We start from the raw sequence: 17,945 nt of genomic DNA, 5'->3' as shown, positions 1-17,945 counted from the left end.
CATTGATTCCCTTCCTCATGTTGATTCCTCTACTTTGTTGTGTAGAGGTTTGTTTTCTTTGGTCCTCCAAGCGCATTTATTACTACTAACTCATGTGTTTCCAGGTTGTAAAATAAATTTCTTGATGTATCTCATGTACTGTTGCCCCCTCTTTATTCTCAGATTTACTGTGTTTAACCTGAAGTCACTCATTATTTACCTCTCTCAAAAAAAAACTTTTTTTTTTTTTTTTTTTTTTTTGAGACAGAGTCTTATTCTGTTGCCCAAGCTGGAGTGCAGTGGCGTGATCTTGGCTCACTGCAACCTCTGCCTCCTGGGTTCAAGTGATTCCTCTGCCTCAGCCTCCTGACTAGCTGTGATTACAGGCATGTGCCACCACGCCCGGCTAATTTTTGTATTTTTATAGTAGAGATGGGGTTTCACCATGTTGGCCAGGTTGGTCTTGAACTCCTGACCTCCTGGTCTGCCCGACTCGGCCTCCCAAAGTGCTGGAATTACACGTGTGAGCCACTGTGCCTGGCCAGAAAAATTTTTTTTTTTTTTGAGACAAGTCTTGCTCTGTTGCCCAGGCTGGAGTGCAGTGGTGCAATCTTGGCTCACTGCAAGCTCTGCCTCCCAGGTTCATGCCGTTCTCCTGCCTCAGCCTCCCAAGTAGCTGGGACCACAGGCACCCGCCACCGTGCCCGGCTAATTTTTGTATTTTTAGTAGAGATGGCGTTTCACTGTGTTGGCTAGGATGGTCTCGATCTCCTGACCTCATGATCCTCCTGCCTCGGCCTCCCAAAGTTCTGGGATTACAGGGAAAAATTTTTTTAATACTGTAAGTTATGTTAAAGATCTGCCCACCAGAATCAATTGCTACTGCATTTAATGTTATTCCGTATTCATGGCTTGACAAAATAAAATGATAGCAGAGTAGATTATATGTGATCTTTTTAATGCGTGGCCTGACTTTTTCTGCTTTAGAACGTGCTAATATTTGGGAATTACTTTTAAAATTGAGATAAATTTATTTAGTGTATTCGTCACTAAAATATGTTCTAGGAGATTATTTATAGAAAACTGTCGAGTTCATATCTAAAGAAATTAGAATTTTATTACAATAATTTGAATGCATAGTGTGTTAATTGGTATCTTTTTCTCTATGTTTATTTGTTAAGGATAGGGAGGAATAGACAGTATTAGGTTAATGAAGTCTTTTGTACCCCTAACTAACTTTTACCACCAAGAATACAGTCTTGAAATTTGGTGGAGATCTATGTAGTAGATTTCACTAATATGTATTATCTTCATTGTTTTTGTTGTGTGACTTAAAAGCGTCAGTAAGTTAAGAGTATATTTTAGTAAAAATTGACTAGTCAACAATTATGGCCTTAGGAAGTGATAGTCAATTAAATACAGCTTAGGAACAGGTATGAAATTATTGACTCTGTTGTTTTGCTTTGAGTTCTTCCTCTCCAAAGTGCTGAAATGTGTTTTGAAATTACTTAGTTGCATTAGTGGTTGGATTTGAGGCTTTTAACATGTTTTTCATCAGTACCTCTGGGAAAAGGATAACCAAGACCTTTAAATGTACTATGCATTTTGCATCACTATATAATTGTAAATACTGTGATGAAATATTGAAATGATCATGAAAGATGATGACCATTAAGCTTTTCTTTTAACTATTAAAACTCACTGAGGGTTATATTGAGCTGTGGTTTATGAAATTGTTTAGACTAACACCTTCCTTGATAATTGTTTCTGAAGTGGAGAAAAATGGTTTAGGATAGCATAGTTCATGAATATTCTTTTTAGTTTTGGCAACTTCTGTGAATTACTGTAGAGAATGTTTTATTATGGAGAAAACTTGTTGGCTTTGACTAACACCTGGATTATAAACAAATTGAAAAAATATTTTCATGGGCTTCAGATTCTTTTTATATAGGTTATTCTTTTTAGTATGCATTTGTATATCTGGCATTTGGTATTTTATTAAATGGTAATAATTAGTAATTAGGACTGTATTATAGAGAAATGAAAACATAATGATGTTCCTGAGATTTGTGATAATTTTTAACAATAATCAAAAGTGTAAAGTTTGTATTTTCATTTTATTCCTAATTTTAGCCAATTTTTAAAAATTAATGAGAACATTTTATTTCAGGTTATTATGTAATAATTACTGAAGGTTAACAAATATGGGTTTATAGATGATCCTTGAGAAAGCCAGAAGCATAATGTATTACTAGTAATAAATTTGAGTTTCTGAGCCTTCATAAAACACTGAACTTCATCAATTATATATGTACCTTCATGTCTAATTGGTTTTTAATTGAAAAGAAATATTTTCTGTGACATACCAAGATAAGTTTAGATTACAAATTTTTAGTGTGGTTAAGTTTTGATAGTTATACTAACTTTAACTGGTTTTCAGTCTAACCCCAATAATGCTACTTAAAATCTTTGTGAAATCTAAATGGCACAATTTCTGATTTGACAATGTAAGTAAAAGTTTCTGTATATAATGAAAATAAAATCTAAATTATGTTTACCCTTTACCTGCCTACTTAGTATATGGGTCTTTCTGCTGTTATCTATTTCATCCATGGGGAGTTTTGCATTTTGTCTGAATTATGTAATAAAAATCCTTTCCCGTTGCAGTTTTGGATCAGACCAAATGGATTTGAGAAAAATAGTACTAGTAAATACTTTTTTACTACTAATTTTTAAAAGACATTACTTTTTAGAGCAGTTTTACGTTCACAGCAAAATTGAGCAAAAGGTAGAGATTTCCCACATTTCCCTTTCCCCTACACACGTATAGCCTTCTTTCTTGTCAACATTCTTCACCAGACTGGCGTGTGTGTTATAATCCATGAACCTACTTTGACATATCATTATCACCCAAAGTCCATAGTTTACATTAGGGTTCACTCTGGTGTTGTGCATTCTGTGAGTTTAGACAAATGTATAGTGGTTGTCTTCATCATTATAGTTTCATACAGAGTAGTTTTACTGACCTAAAAATCCTTTGTGCTCCCCTCCATTCCCACTAACCCCTATAAACATGTATCTTTTTACATTTCTCCATAGTTTTGCCTTTTCCAAAATGTCATATAGTAGAAATCATACAGTATGTAACCTTTCATATTAGTTTCTTTCTCTTAGTAATATACTTTTACATTTTCTCCATGTCCTTTCATGGCTTGATAGCTCTTTTTTTTTTTTTAGCACTGAATAATATTCCATTGTCTGGTTGTACCACAATTTATCCATTAGCCTTCTGAAGGACATTTTGTTTGCTTCTAAGTTTTGGCATTTATGAATAAAGCTGCTATAAATCATGTACAAATTTCTAAGTGGTCATAAGTTTTCAACTCCCTTGGTTAAACACTAAAAAGTGAAATTGCTGGATCTTATGGTAAGAGTAGGTTTAGTTTTGTTAGGAACCATCAAACTGTCTTCCAATGAGACTGCATCATTTTGCATTCCCACCAGCAATGACTGAGATTTCATTTATTCTTGTACCACATTCTTGCATTAGGTGATGTCAGTGTACTGGATTTTGGCCATTCTAATCGGTGTCTAATGATATCTAGTCTTAATTTGCCTTTCCCCAGTGACATGTGGAGAATCTTTCATATGCGTATTTGCCATTTGTATATCTTCTTTGGTGAGGTGTCAAAGTCTTTGGCCCATTGTTTAATGTGATTGTTTGTTTTTGTTGACTTTTAAGAGTTCTTTGTATATTTTGCACAATTCTTTATCAGATGTCTTTTACAAATGATTTTATCCTAGTGTGTGACGTGTTATTACTGATACATGGGAAAGTGGTTGACTTTTGTATATTAACCTTGTATCCTGCAACCTTGCTATTTATTGCTTATTCCAGGATTTTCTGTAAACTATTTAAGATTTTCTATATAGATGATTATGTCATCAACAAAGACAGTTTTATTTCTTCTTTTTCAATTTTTATCCTTTTCTTGTCTTACTGCATTAGCCAGGACTTCCAGAATGATGTTGAAAGATAGTGGTGAGAGGGGACATTCTTGACTTTTTCCTGACAGTGGATACTTTTAAAAGTAAAATGACTAATCTAAAGAAGTAAAATGACTAATCTAAAGATTTATATATAGAATTTTAGTTCCTCTGTAATTACTGACTTCTTTTTTTCTAGCAAGAAAAGTAATTTTCTTCATTTTCTTCTTTAAGTTTCTATTTTGAAGTTTTCTGTAAGTTAAATGATCTAAGTGAAAACTCACTCAACTTGAGGTCTCACTTTCCTTCCTATTCTTATATTATGTCAAATTTCTAGTTGGGTTTCCAAGAATGTTATGTTAGGTATAAGAGCTGAGGAATGAACATATGCTTGTGTTGTTTGGCTGTGGCATCTCTTGAGGTATCATACTTCTTGCTGATCACTTGCTGCCTATCCACAAAGGTCACAGTTATGTTCTCTTCATCTTCTTAAATCCTAAGCTGCTTCTGCATCCTTCCATGATAATTTTTTGAATCTTCCTGGCTGAGGTCCATCTGTCTTTAAATTTGTCCCTGTTCTACTGTTCTTGTGCATTACTAGATTTAGGGTAAGTCTTTGAGTCTTAATATCTCTCTGTGCTGTGCTTGGGAAGTTAGGTTTCTGCTTTTTGTCATCATTCTCCTACCTTTTCGTGGCACATGCCCTTCTCTCAAGAATATAGTCTTGTGGAATTTGATTGCTTCCTTTTGGACTACTTGTCTTCATTTTATTTTGATGGAAACAAAATGGTTTTAAATAGATTCATATTTCTGTTTTATATTGGTTTGTTTTACCTCATTGGAAAAAATTCAGTATCTCTGTTTTACAGTTTCGGTAAAATATGAATTCAGTATGAATTTTAGAGAGTATATATTGTACAATTACAAGTCATGAATTTCTAAATGTTAGTAAATTTTAGAATAATAAAAATTATACCTAGAATACACTTTTAAAAGATAATATCTAAGACCTACAGATGTAGCCTGATATGCCTAAGGATATATTCTGTTAGTATCAGAATAAGAACATGGATTTTATGACTTTGTTTCTTGTTCATTCCTTGAGAATACGTTACTTTTTCTTCTCTGCTAGTTCTAGCCAGTGACTACCCTCCAATGTTTTACTGATTTTCTATTTAATTTTTATTCTACTCTATGTGTTCTGTTAGCACAGTTATACTAACACTATTCATAAAATACAATCCTTTGACAAAATCATGTCATGTGATCGTTTTAGTCTTAAGAACCACCTTGGGTTTTTCAAAACACAAAAGAAGGTAAATATGAAAGTGGACATGGAAAAGTGAAAGTAGAAGAGAAAAGATGAGACTGAAAAAGAAAAGAATTTGGAGTGGAACGGAATAGCTATTAGGGTGAAATTGCATGGAATTTGAAAGTCTTAGAGTTATTACACTCAGAAAATATGAATATGGTTTATAGTGAGCAGTGGTAAGTAGCCAGACATGGCCTTTTGATTTGGGTTTTATGTAAGAACAAAAAAAGATCAGTTGAGGGATATTATGTAGTTAGAATACAAAGAGCTCCTTAAATATTAAGAAATATGAAGATTATGTATTTCCAGTTCTTTAAAAGCAAATCTTTGTGTGTGTGTTTATATAGGCACACACATACACGCACATACACACAAGTGGCATTCACTAGCATTTTTCAAATCTAGGTATATTTCAATTCATGTAGGCCTTTCCTTATTGTATTAATGCTTATTATATTTTTTTGTTATAAGGATTAAAATATTCATTTGTACATACTCTATTGATTGATTTCATTCCTAGGCTTTTTAATGGATTGCTTTTTAGTGGATGAAGTTTAATGGGTAAATTTCAAATGGATCAAGAATATAGTTAGTAGATTTATACCAGATATTACTAATTCATAGGGCAATGAATTATAGTTTCTAACTCAAAACTGGTTTAGCTCAATTCACTGATTTTTCTAATTTGATTTTCCATTGCTAGTCATCAATTTTTGTGGTGAACTATGCTGTTTTTATTAGGGTTATTGAACTATTTAATTCTTTCTTCTCTGCATTTTGGGTAATATGTCTTAAAAAAAAAAATCAAAAAGCCAAAACCAAAATGTCTATTTGTCCTTGGTTTTCTTTGTTACCTTCTTTCCCAGCTCCCAACTATTTCAGATAAATCAGTATATCGTGTTATAGAATGAAGAGGGCAAGATAAATATAGATAGGCTCATTTAATTTACACAGAATCAAATTGTTGCTAACTTGTTTAGTGTCAGTATACTTTTCAGTATTACCTATTCATATGGTTTAACATAACTTTTAAGAGTTAGGTATGAAATTGATATGGGTGATATTTTTCATTATTATTGTTTTAAAAGAAAGAACCTACTGAGTGACATTTCTTCAGCTATTTTTGCTTTTTTTTTTATAGGAGTGGCAAAATTCTATTCAGAAGAATGCAGGCCTTGCTTTTATCGAACTTGTCAATGAAGGAAGGTAATCTATTTTATTTTAATTCATTTTGTATTTTTCTTTAAAATCTTGTATTTTTCCTATAGACATTGATATTTTTGGGTTCTGTATTTACTGTTTGTTCAGTCAGTAATGTAATGGAGCTCTGATATATCAATTATTATGTATATGTTAATATTTAACCATTTTATAATTTTCTTTAGATACATGCTTACTGATACAGTTCTGATTTTTATTTTTCAATAAGTGTGGCTGAGTTTGGGAAAAGTAAACTGATAATTCTATTTGCAGGTATAAGGAAAAGCCACACTTATTTGGACTTCCTATCAAGTTATTTTACGTGTATAGAGCCAATAATTAGAATTAGATGTCTATATTATCTTTCTTATATTACAGGCTGACCATAACGGGAGGGGGGACAAATTTCACAATGTGATGTGATGAGAAAGGTGATAGAGGAAATAAGGAGGTATGTTTTCTACTTAAAGAACAGAAAGAGAAGAATTCAAGGAACGAAAATTCAGTGGTGGGTAAGAGAAGGGAAGAAAGTACAGAGATGAAAAGAGAGATAAAAGGGAGAAAACAAATGTAAAAGAGTGAAATCATTAAAAGGTAAAAATAAATTGAGGAAATGATTAGTGGACCACTTTTTGTCTGATTTGTAGTAGCTGATTTTGCATTAATGGAACTGAAGACCCAGAGTATAGATTAAAAGATGTGACTGACTCCCCTTCGAGATAGTATTCTGAATAAACTTACTGTTTCAGCAATGTTCGATTAGTGTTTTAGGTAATGTTGTTGGAAGATTGACCCTATCAGTCCTTTGGTAACTATTTAAACTTGCATCTAAGAATCAAGGTTTGCTCTCTATCTCTCATAAATGTTATGGAAAATGGAGAAAAGAGTATTCGTAACATTATTTGATTTTAAATACTACTAAAATCCTTTCCTTCAGAAATGATTAGAGGTGCTCACAGACTAGTAACCTGCAATTATAGTACTTCATGCTAAATTCTGTGATAGAAATATGTAAGTACAGGGTGCTTAAAACTTAACCAGGAAACATGATTCTTGAGATACATTTCAAGGATCAGTACGATTTGTCATGTAAACATTAGAAAATTGGAGGTTATGGAAAAATTGGAGGACATTTGTGTGAAAAACATTTCAAACACAGGGAACAGAATATCTGAAGGCATTGTAATGTGGGAAGGTAGGTATACAGGGTATTCTCGTGTGTGTGTGTGTTGGAGAGGTGTTGTTGGAATTGGGCATCTAGATCCCTCAAGAGCATGGGAAGCCTTGGAAGATTTTAAACAAAAGAGAGTCATTGTGATATTTCGGGTTTGGAAAGATAACTGGCGGAATTGTTTAGGATAGGTTGAAGGTGGGAAGACCTGATTGAAATGAAGAACAGTAGCAAGGTTACTACAGTGATCTATATGAAACATAGAGATACATTTTCATGTAGAGTGTGGCAAGTAGTAGGTGATCAATAAAAACTCATAGATTTATATCAGTGATTACTAATTCATAGGGCAATTAATGAAATAATGACTAATTCTTTACTCTTCCTTTTAGTAAACATTTCAAAGTGTGTATTTATTGAAAAATAGCTTTTGACTGATTTCAACACTGAGGTATTGGATGATATTGAAGTTTATATATGGAAAAAGAGGTGACTGGAGCTGTTGATTAAATACACAAATGTTCTGCTTAATGCAAAACACCCATGAACAGATTTTTAATAATTTTTAGTGTTTATTGAAGTATAATTCCGGGGCTTTTTAAAAGAAAAATTTATACGAGGTGATTTTGATCATTGTAGACTTTACTAAGTGTAACTACCCTTACTTATGTATGTTATTGTTACATTTAATAGATGAGGCAACATAGGCTTATGATTAAGAGCATTGGCTTTGAAGATAGCCCTGGGTTCAGGTTTCAGCTTTGATACTTGACAAGTGCTTTTAGTTTTTGAGCTTCAATTCCTCATCTATTTGTTATACACTATATCCCAGGAATTATTCTTGCTACTGAGGATACAGCAATAAACAAAATAGATAAAAGATTCTTTTTTCGTGGATTGTACATTCAAATAGGCATTGACAGATTATGAACAATAAAAAAATAAGTAAGTTATATAATATGTGAATGATGGTTAGTACTGTGAGAAAAAATATGGAGCATATGGGGGGAATGAAATTTTTGAAAGAAGTAAAAAAGGTTGATATGGTTTGTAGTTTAAATAGAGTGGCAGGATTAGGACTCTTTGAGAAAGTAACATTGGAGCAAGCACTTGAAGCACACAGGGAGTCAGTTAAAGGGGCATTTATGGAAAAGCATTCCAGGCCTAGGGAACAGCCAGTGTGCAAGTGAGAGCTTCTGTGGTGTATTTGAGGAATGAGGCCAATATAGCAAGAAAAGAGTGATTAAAGTAGAATGAAATAGGAAGTAAGGTCAGAGAGATAACATAGGGCAAGGTTTTGTGTAGAGGCTTTGTAATTTATTCTGTGGGAAATGACAGCCATTGCATGATTTTGAGAAGAAGAGGAAGACATTCTCCCTTATGGATTAAACAGATCACTCTGGGATGGGCGCAGTGGCTCACACCTGTAATCCCAGCACTTTGGGAGGCTGAGATGGGTGACTTGCTAGAGCCCAGGAGTTCAAAACCAGCCTGGGCAGCATGGTGAAACTCTGTCTACAGAAAATGCAAACAATTAGCCTGGTATAGTGGCAGGTGCCTGTAGTACCAGCTACTTGGAAAGCTGTGAGGGGGGAGGATCCCTTGAGTCTAGGAGGACGAGGCTGCAATGAGCTGTGATTATGCTACTACAATGTAGCCTGGGAGATAGAGCAAGACCCTGTCGGGGGGAAAAATGACTATGGCTGATGCATGTAGGAATTTAAGGATAGAATTGAAGAGATAGCCAGAAGCAGTGGCTTATGTCTGTAATTCCAGCACTTTGAGAGGCTGAGGTGGGAGGATCGCTTGAGCCCAAGAGTTTGAAACCAGCCTGGGCAACATAGTGAGACCCTGTCTCTACAGAAAATAAAAAGAATTAGTTGGGTGTGGTGGCATGCACCTGTGGTCCCAGCTACATGGGAGGGTGAGGCAGGAGGATCACTTGAGCCCAGGAGGTCGAGGCTGCAGTGAGCTGTGCTCACGCCACTTCACTCCATCCTGGGCAGTAGAATGAGACCCTTTCTCAAAAAAAAAAAACAAAAAAAAAACAAAGAGATCAATTAGGGGGCTATTGTAGTAATTCTGGTTAAACATGATGGTGACTGGGACAAGGTTGCTAGCAGTAGAGGAGGTAAGAAGTGGTAGCATTATGAACCTATTTTGAAGATAAGACCTGACAGGATATTCTAATGGCTTGGATGTGGGTTGTGAGAGAAAGCCAGGCATCACTCTTAAGATTTTTGGCCTTGTAAGAAGAGATACCAAATGCCTTTGTTTTGCATTATCATTCAAAGATCTTTACATAGCAGACAGCTTTGGAATATAGAAATAGTGTCTCCATTTAGAACAAAGCAGGATCGTTTGCTGTCTAGTATAATAATGTCTCTCTCCAAGCCAAAGACCAACAGGCCTACTGGCTGTCACAGAAGATTCGAGTGCCCTAAGCTCAGAGTTCCTCTCTTGTAACACACTTTACTGCATATACAGGTGTCTACTGGACCTGTGTTATTCTGTGGGACTGAGACTTGGAGCTACTGGCACAAATGCTAATAACTCCTGCTATTGCTATTTCTGAAAATTTGGTGAAACAGTTGTTTGAATAATTTATTTTTATGTCATCTGTTATCATTTTCATAGTACCCTTTCTCTGATTTTTTACCTTTGCTTTTCTTATTCTGTTTAGATTTTTTAGCCTCCCATAGTTAGAAACTGTCTTCTTGACTTCAGTGCTTAGCCTACAGAGAACACTCAGCCTTTATCTTTTAAGTAAGTGTTTGAAATAAACAGTGGTGGAAGCTAAGATTCATTAGTGAAATAGTGGAGGTAAAATTGGAAATTTTCGTTCTCTCTTTATTTACAGTGTAGAATATATTTTAAAGGAAAATTTTAGTGGGTTATTTTTCTAAATCAGTGGATTTGGCTTTCCTTTTATAAATATTTAGTGCCTTGAGGTTAAATGAGTTTTCATGGGAATAGATGTGTTTGTGAAATAGTTTGGAGTATTTGACTACTAGACTTAATCCCAGCGGCAGGAAGAATAATAATAAGGATTTTCCTTTTTACTGCAAAGACTAACCTTTTTTTCTTCTTATTATGTAAGTCTGACCTGCCTTGACCTCATTTATAGAGTAGCTGCTATAAATTTTGCCCTCGATTAATGTTTTATTAGTGTAAATAACATGAAGACCTTTATAGACAGACTACAGCATAAGGTCTAACAGACTTGAAGAGTATCATTAGCAAATCAATTACTAAGTTCGGACATAAGTAATTGTTGTTTGGTAGAAACTGCTGATGTCGTTCTAGCTATGATCAAGGCAGCTGCTCTATGAGATGTTACTCTGTGAAATTTATAGTGATTTGCTGATGGTCTCTTTAACTTACACTTGTTTAATAAGATATTTTTAAATACATTGTTTTGGTAATTTTGAGTTCAATTATTGGTATTTTTCATGTAAACAACACTCCATTTTAAACAAATTTATTTGAGAGAGCTAGAATAATTGATAATCACTGACATAATTGTTACAACCTTGATGACTTCAAAGAGAAAAAAATACATATACTTATAATAAAAGATTTCAGTTAATTAAATTTTCACAAATTATGAGCAAGAACATTGTTATTCCTGAATGATAATTTTGTTTATGAGTGTTTTATGATATCTTGAATCATTATTATCACCACCTCTGTTTACTTTTTAAATATGCAAGTGATAGATCTAAAAGAGTTTTCTTATTCTTGAAAGGCACAACTTTCTTTAAACTAATAGTTTTAAAGCACTTAAAGAATATTAAAGCCACCTTTTAGAGTCTCTGTGATGCTGTAGCACCACATCAATAGAAAATAATGTACAGTTATTACTACTCCCTTTGACCCTGTTGAATGAAATCTGAGGGTTCAGTGTTATACTAAATTTAGATGTGGTGTAGGTTACATTGTTATGTATATTGGACCTAAATTGATTTATTTGTGTATTTGATTTGTCTTTATCTTAGTTATTTTCTTGTTCACTTTACAAATGTATTTAATTGAAATTGAATCGAATTGAAACATATATTTAATTAAATTCCATAATACTGTTGCTTACATTTTTCAACTCAATTCTTTGCCAATGAATCTTGAATGTTTTTTCTTATTTGGATAAATAAAGGGCTTCAAGTTCTTATTTTGCCTTTTATTCTTATTTTCTTAGAGGTTTTGGTGATATCACTTGCAAAAAAATTTAGTATCTCAGTGTTGATGTTAATTTTGCTGGCAGAAATAGATCTGGCTGCTAGGTTGCCTCCTTTCTTCTTGCCAGCTTGCTTGTGATCCCTCCAAATATTTTTTAGAGCATTTTAAGCTCCTGATGTTGTTCTAGGTAGCAGTGATCAAGTCAGCTGCTCTGAGACATTATTCTGTGAAATTTGTAATGATTTGTTGATAGTCTCCTGTCTTATGACTTGTGTCTCTTAGAGAGAATGATGAATATTTTATGTGTTTAAGTGGTACTCTTTTTGTTCTTAACCTCTAGAATTTTGAAAAATAAGTGCAAATCCTCTATCAGAGTTTTCTTTTTTTTTTTTTTTTGAGATAGGGTCTTGCTCTGTTGCCCAGGCTAGAGTGCAGTGGCACAATCTCATCTCACTTCAGCCTCAACCTCCCTGGCTCAAGTGATCCTCTCACCTCAGCCTCCTAAGTATCTGGGACTGCTATTGAGGACACCACACTTGGCTAATATTTTAATTTTTTTTTTTTTTCTTGTAGAGATGGGGTTTTGCCATGTTGCACAGGCTAGTCCTGAACTCCTGGGCTTAAGTCATTCAGCCTCCCAAAGTGCTGGGATTACAGGCATGAGCCACTGTGCCTGGCCTCCTTTCATTCTTGTTTCTAGTTTTATTAATGTTTCCATTAGTTTCTCCTCATTGTTTCTATTTCATTTATATTTTAAATTAAAAAACCGGCATCGTTTTATTGGCTAATTTTTTAAATGTTTGATAGTAAAAATCAGGGAAGTAGTAGACTATGAAACCTAGTTTAAAGGTACAATATTTGGTAAAAATTTTACGATTTAAATTCTCATCTTGAATCTTGTAATTTGTTAAATATGTAAATAATTAAAACAACCTATAATTATGGTTTTGTGTTTAATTTAATAAAAACACATTTTAAGAGCTTTCATAGCCTCCTGTAACTTTACTTTTAGATGTTCTGCTGTGACTCTTCTTTTTCCCCCATCCTTGGAAAGCACAGAAAGGGCAGATTATCCCACATACTGTTGGGCACGTTGCTTAATCATCCTCTAGGACCAGTCAGTGTCTGCTTATTACAGCAGTAACTCAGACGTGTATACAAATATATAAATAGCCCACATAAAAGACATAATGCTTCGAGTATTAATACACTGGTCTGTCTTCAAAATTCATCTGCTTAGATTGCATGTCTTCTTTCTGAGCATTCATTTAGCAGCTCCATCCTTTTTCTTCACTTCTCTGAATAGCATGATTACTAATAATGTTGGTGGAATGAGAAGAAGAATGACTAGAAGGAAAGGTGAAGAGGGAAAAGGGAGAGAGGGAGAGAGGCCAGAAAATATTTCATTTGGACCCTGTTGGCCATTAGCACTTGTATTTTAGATCTGGGTTATCCTTTGATAAAAAGACAAAGGTATTTACTGCACGTAAGTAAACAGTGTGGCTAGAATATATTCTTATCTGTAACAGTGGAAGATAAAATTTGAATTGAGGTAGAGATTATCACTTGGAAATCCTTGAGTGTTACTTAAAGAGCCATGTGCTTTTTCTGGCTTCAGTTTTAAAATTATATATGTAGGAAGATAATTTATAGAAAACCTCCAACTAAATTTTTTTATTGTAATTTTTTTTTCTTTTAAGAGATAAGTTCTTGCCTTGTCGCTCAGGCTCAAGTGATCTTCCTACCTTGGTCCCCCAAGTTGGTAGGATTACAGTTGCGAGTTACTGTGCTCTGCTTAATTACATCTTGTAAACAGTTGTTTGGAAATGATGCTATTTTTGGGGTAGAGTCAGAGATCAACAATGGATTGGTTGAGCAGAGACTTTATCTCTCTCTCTCTCTTTTTTTTTTTTTTTGAGACAGGGTCTTTTTCTGTCACCCAGGCTGCAACCGCTTAACTCCTGGGCTCATGTCTTTATCTCTGTTTACTTCAATCCTGGATTGTATTGGTATAGAAGTTTCTCTGGGTGATTTAGAATAAAGCATATGCTCTTATATGCTCTTAAAGATTAGATTATTTAAATTAATGTTTATCATTTTGTGAAGGTTTAGTGGCTTATCAAAGAAGATTAGAATTTTCTCTCCTTAATTAGGATAAGCATATGTTTCTTATTTATTTTATTCATATGTTTTGGCTTAAAGTACTTCCATGGTCAGGTTATTTTTAATTTTATAGCTTGATCTCAGCTTATCATTAATATACTTCCTTTAATAGATTTTGAATATGGAGGCTTGTTTTGTGCACTTTATATGGGATTTTATATTTAAATAATTTTTCAATGGTTACTTTTTTTTTTTTTTGGATGGAGTCTCAACTTTGTTTCCCAGGCTGGAGTGCAGTAGCAATATCAAGGCTCACTGCAGCCTTGATCTCCCTGGCTCAGGTGATCCTTTCACCTCAGCCTCCCAAGTACCTGGGACTACAGGTGCTTGCCACCACACCACAGCTAATTTTTGTATTTTTTGTAGAGTTGGCGTTTTGCCATGTTGCCAAGACTGGTCTCGAACTCCTGCTCAAGTGATCCTCCCACCTTGGACTCCCCAAGTAATGAGATTACAGGTGTGAGCCACCACACTGGTCTGTGGCTACTTTTTAAGCTTGCTTTGTTCTGATTTATGTAAAAAAATGGTGCTGCGTTTGAGTTGTGCTTTTTCACCCCCTAAAAATGCTAAATTCTACTAGATTTCAGAGCTTTAAATGTTTTGCTATATAGGATTTGCTGTTTGACATTTTTTTACCAAGACCAAATGTATATGACTTTTAGGAAAGATGGCTTGGATATAGCGTGCCAGTAGAATATGCTTATGTTTGTATAGATGTTTCATAGCCTTATACATTTTTAAAAAACTACAACAGCATCTATGTAAGTAGGATCATTTATTAAATAAAAATGATTATAGAAAAAAGGGATATGTGTTAGGGATAGGTGAAAAAAGGAACTCTCATAACCTTTGAGAAGAGTAAAATAAAAATAAAATGAAAATAGAGTCATTCACTTTGTTCAGCAAATATTAATCCATACTGGCCATGTGCTGGTCCATATTCTCGGCTCTGGGAATTTAGCAGTGGTCAGATTATACATGCCTGCCCTAATAGGGTTTATTTTAATTGGTAAAGTTAGACAATAAAGAAATTAAAAAGTTGATAGTATGTTCAGGAGATAAGTGATATGAGAAAGTTAAAACAAGGAGGGGAGGAGAATAGGTACAGTCGGATACAGAGGACGTTGCGGTGTTAAATAAGAGTGGTCAGAGTGGAATCTGAAAGGATGAATTTCTATGAATCGCTAAGGAAATGTCACTGACAATGAAGAGACAAAGGCAGTTATAAGAAGATAGAAGGTGGTAGATACTGTGCAGCAGAGAAATCTGCTGAATTCCAAATAAACTGAATTCCAAGTGGAGAGTCAGGAGAGCCATTTCTCTGTATTTTTGCTTTTCTACATATAACTATCTTCTCTCTCTTTTTATTTGCACATTCTAGAGAATAGATTATTTCATAGTCCTAAGAAATTATTTTATCTGAAATAATCAGATAAAAGCTTGCAGCCTGGTCTTTTTGCTTCCATTCTAGCCTCTGTAATATCATGAGTTGTTTTAAAATGTTCAACTAGGGATTATCATGCAAAATAAGCTTGGAAAAAACGGTTGATGTAAGGATGTAACATTTATATTAAATTACTAAGGTTTTATATTCTCAGGATGAAATAACTTTATGGAGTATTTGCTATCTCCATTTAAATTCTAGTAAAGCATATGGATACCTTGTGGTCTCCCTGATCAAGGATATTGCCTTCCAGAAAAAGTGGCTACTACCTGGGCTAAATTTCAACTGAGAAAGATCTAGACTGGCCTTAAATGTGTATGAAGCCCATTAAAATTTTTTTTTAAATTAATTTTTTCAGTTACCAACAAAATCCTTTCTTTCGAGGTTCCAGGCGTGTGTATTCTGTGATGTTAGAACCTTTACATCCCTTATTCAAAGTTGTTACTGAGAGCTTTAACTGAGAAAGGTACAGAGAGATAACAATTTAGGGATTTTTGTGATACTGAATTATTGGATGTGCTGGGTGAGAGACAGAGAGAGATAGATGTTGCAAGGAGGCAGATACATGGAGAGTTAGGCAATAATTCTTCACTATAAGAATAAAGGCTATGTTAATATATGGAGATGATATTTTGGAAAGTGAGGCTTTAGTAGTTCTCATATTACTGAAGAAAATCTTTGGAAGCAATTTATCCTCTTCTCTGTAGCTAATTCTAAAGAAATTACTATATTTAGAAGGATTGCCAATTCAGGAACATTATTTCCACATTCTCAATTATTAGAGTGTAGAAAAGTGGTAACTTTCCTTTCTCATCAGTGGTCATGTTTAGTAGCGAAAATGACAGTTGCTGCTAATGGGGGTCACAGAAAGCCCAGGAAACAGAGCAGCAATATTGGAAAAGTCTTGGTGAAAATGTGTATGTGCTTACCCAAGGTCTAGACTAGTATAATCAGATGTGGACAATGGGCTGTAATGTAGTTATGGGAGATGGTTGTCATCATTACTGTTATTTATTGAGCCTCTACTATGAATCTTTTCTAGTTGGTTACTTGATAGGGCTGTTTGTTTCCTAAGGCTGACACAAGCATTTTTTTCTTCCTTCTTGCACTGTAGGTGTAAATTATACATAGTTTTTTCTTCTTAATATTAAAATATGTGAATCATTTTATGCTCTGCATTTAGACATTTAATCTACAGTAAACCCAACATTTTGAGCCTGCTTATAATAATTAAAACTTTAATTTACCTTTAATTCTTTGTTTGAAAGAATAGTTTACACAGCTATTAGATAAAATTGCTGTTGCTAAATATTGTGTAATTTGCATATTTAGGGAAACGGGCATATAGATAAGAAAGATTGACCCCTTAGAATAGCAAAAAAAATCATTTAGATATCTTATTAGTTTAATTTTTGAAGTCATTTTAATATTTTCATTAATGAAAGGACAAATAATATTGTGTGAATATTTAAAAAAAATGGGAGGTATGTATTCAGGACCTTCTCAGATACTTTGATTTTAAAACATTTTGTAAATTGTGAAGGAAAAGATATATATGCTTCCCTTCTTTTCTGAAAGTATTATTAAATACTTTACATATATCCCAATCACTTTTTATAATATTCTTTTAAATAAGTAAGGTTAGATGGTAATCATTTTGTATTATCCAGCGAAAATATTTCAAACTTAAATTTATGATACAGTTAAGTCTGAAAGCTCCATGGTGTTGCTGTTAATTGCTTAGGTAAATTTAGATGCTTGAGAATATTTGGTTTGAAGTATTTTTACAAACTGTCCACTCATCAAATAATGATGGAGTATAGCCTGCCTGAACAGTACCTCTTAGATGTTATGTTTATTAAAATAAAAAGAAGCAAAAGATTTTTTTTGTCTTTTTTTTTTTTTTTTTTTAAAGATTTTTCCTTTTTCCTTCCCTGCTTCCTTAATCAGTTCTGGTTAAGGAAGCACATCTTCTGAGAGAATAGAGTAATACACATATAATTCTAATAGAATGTTTATAAGATATCCTATAAACAAGTATAATATATGCTGTACCTATAATAATCATTAGGGATAAGATTGACATAAAATAACCTGGGCATTGTAGTTCACTCCTGTAATCCCAGCACTTTGGGAGACTAAGGTGCGAGGATTGCTTGAGCCCAGGAGTTCAAGACCAGCCTGAGCAACATAGCAGGATCCTATCTCTTTAAAAAAAATTGGGTAGTATGCACCTGTAGTCCTAGCTACTTGGGAATTTGAGGTGGGAGGATCACTTGAGGCCAGGATTTCTGAGACCAGCCTGGACAACATAGCAAGACCCCTGTCTCTACAAAAACGATATTAAAAATAAAGATTGACATAAAGTAAAGGTCTTTATAGGATAGAATTGCAGAATATTCCTTAGAGGGAAAGAGGATTGAAATGGATATGAAGCAATTAAGGTTTGGGATATAAGGAAAGGACAAAAAAGTAGATTGGGAGTGGTTTATGGCACTCATTTTTTATTATTC

General features: G+C 33.9%; 1 protein-coding gene across 3 annotated transcripts in view; it reads left to right on the top strand.

The window, feature by feature from the left end:
* Nucleotides 1-17,945, top strand: part of LRBA (LPS responsive beige-like anchor protein) — a 764,782-nt gene that overhangs the window by 258,785 nt on the left and 488,052 nt on the right. For all 3 annotated transcript variants that reach the window (XM_054484859.2, XM_054484861.2, XM_054484860.2), the window contains exon 35: nucleotides 6,420-6,484. In XM_054484859.2, the coding sequence (XP_054340834.1) occupies nucleotides 6,420-6,484 (65 nt within the window). The remainder of the gene's footprint in view (nucleotides 1-6,419; nucleotides 6,485-17,945) is intronic.

The sequence above is a fragment of the Pongo pygmaeus genome, chromosome 3 (assembly GCF_028885625.2).
Source record: "Pongo pygmaeus isolate AG05252 chromosome 3, NHGRI_mPonPyg2-v2.0_pri, whole genome shotgun sequence".
Taxonomy (NCBI): Eukaryota; Metazoa; Chordata; class Mammalia; order Primates; family Hominidae; genus Pongo; species Pongo pygmaeus.
Note: the sequence above shows the minus strand (reverse complement) of the source record. Positions and strands in the feature narration are given on the sequence as shown.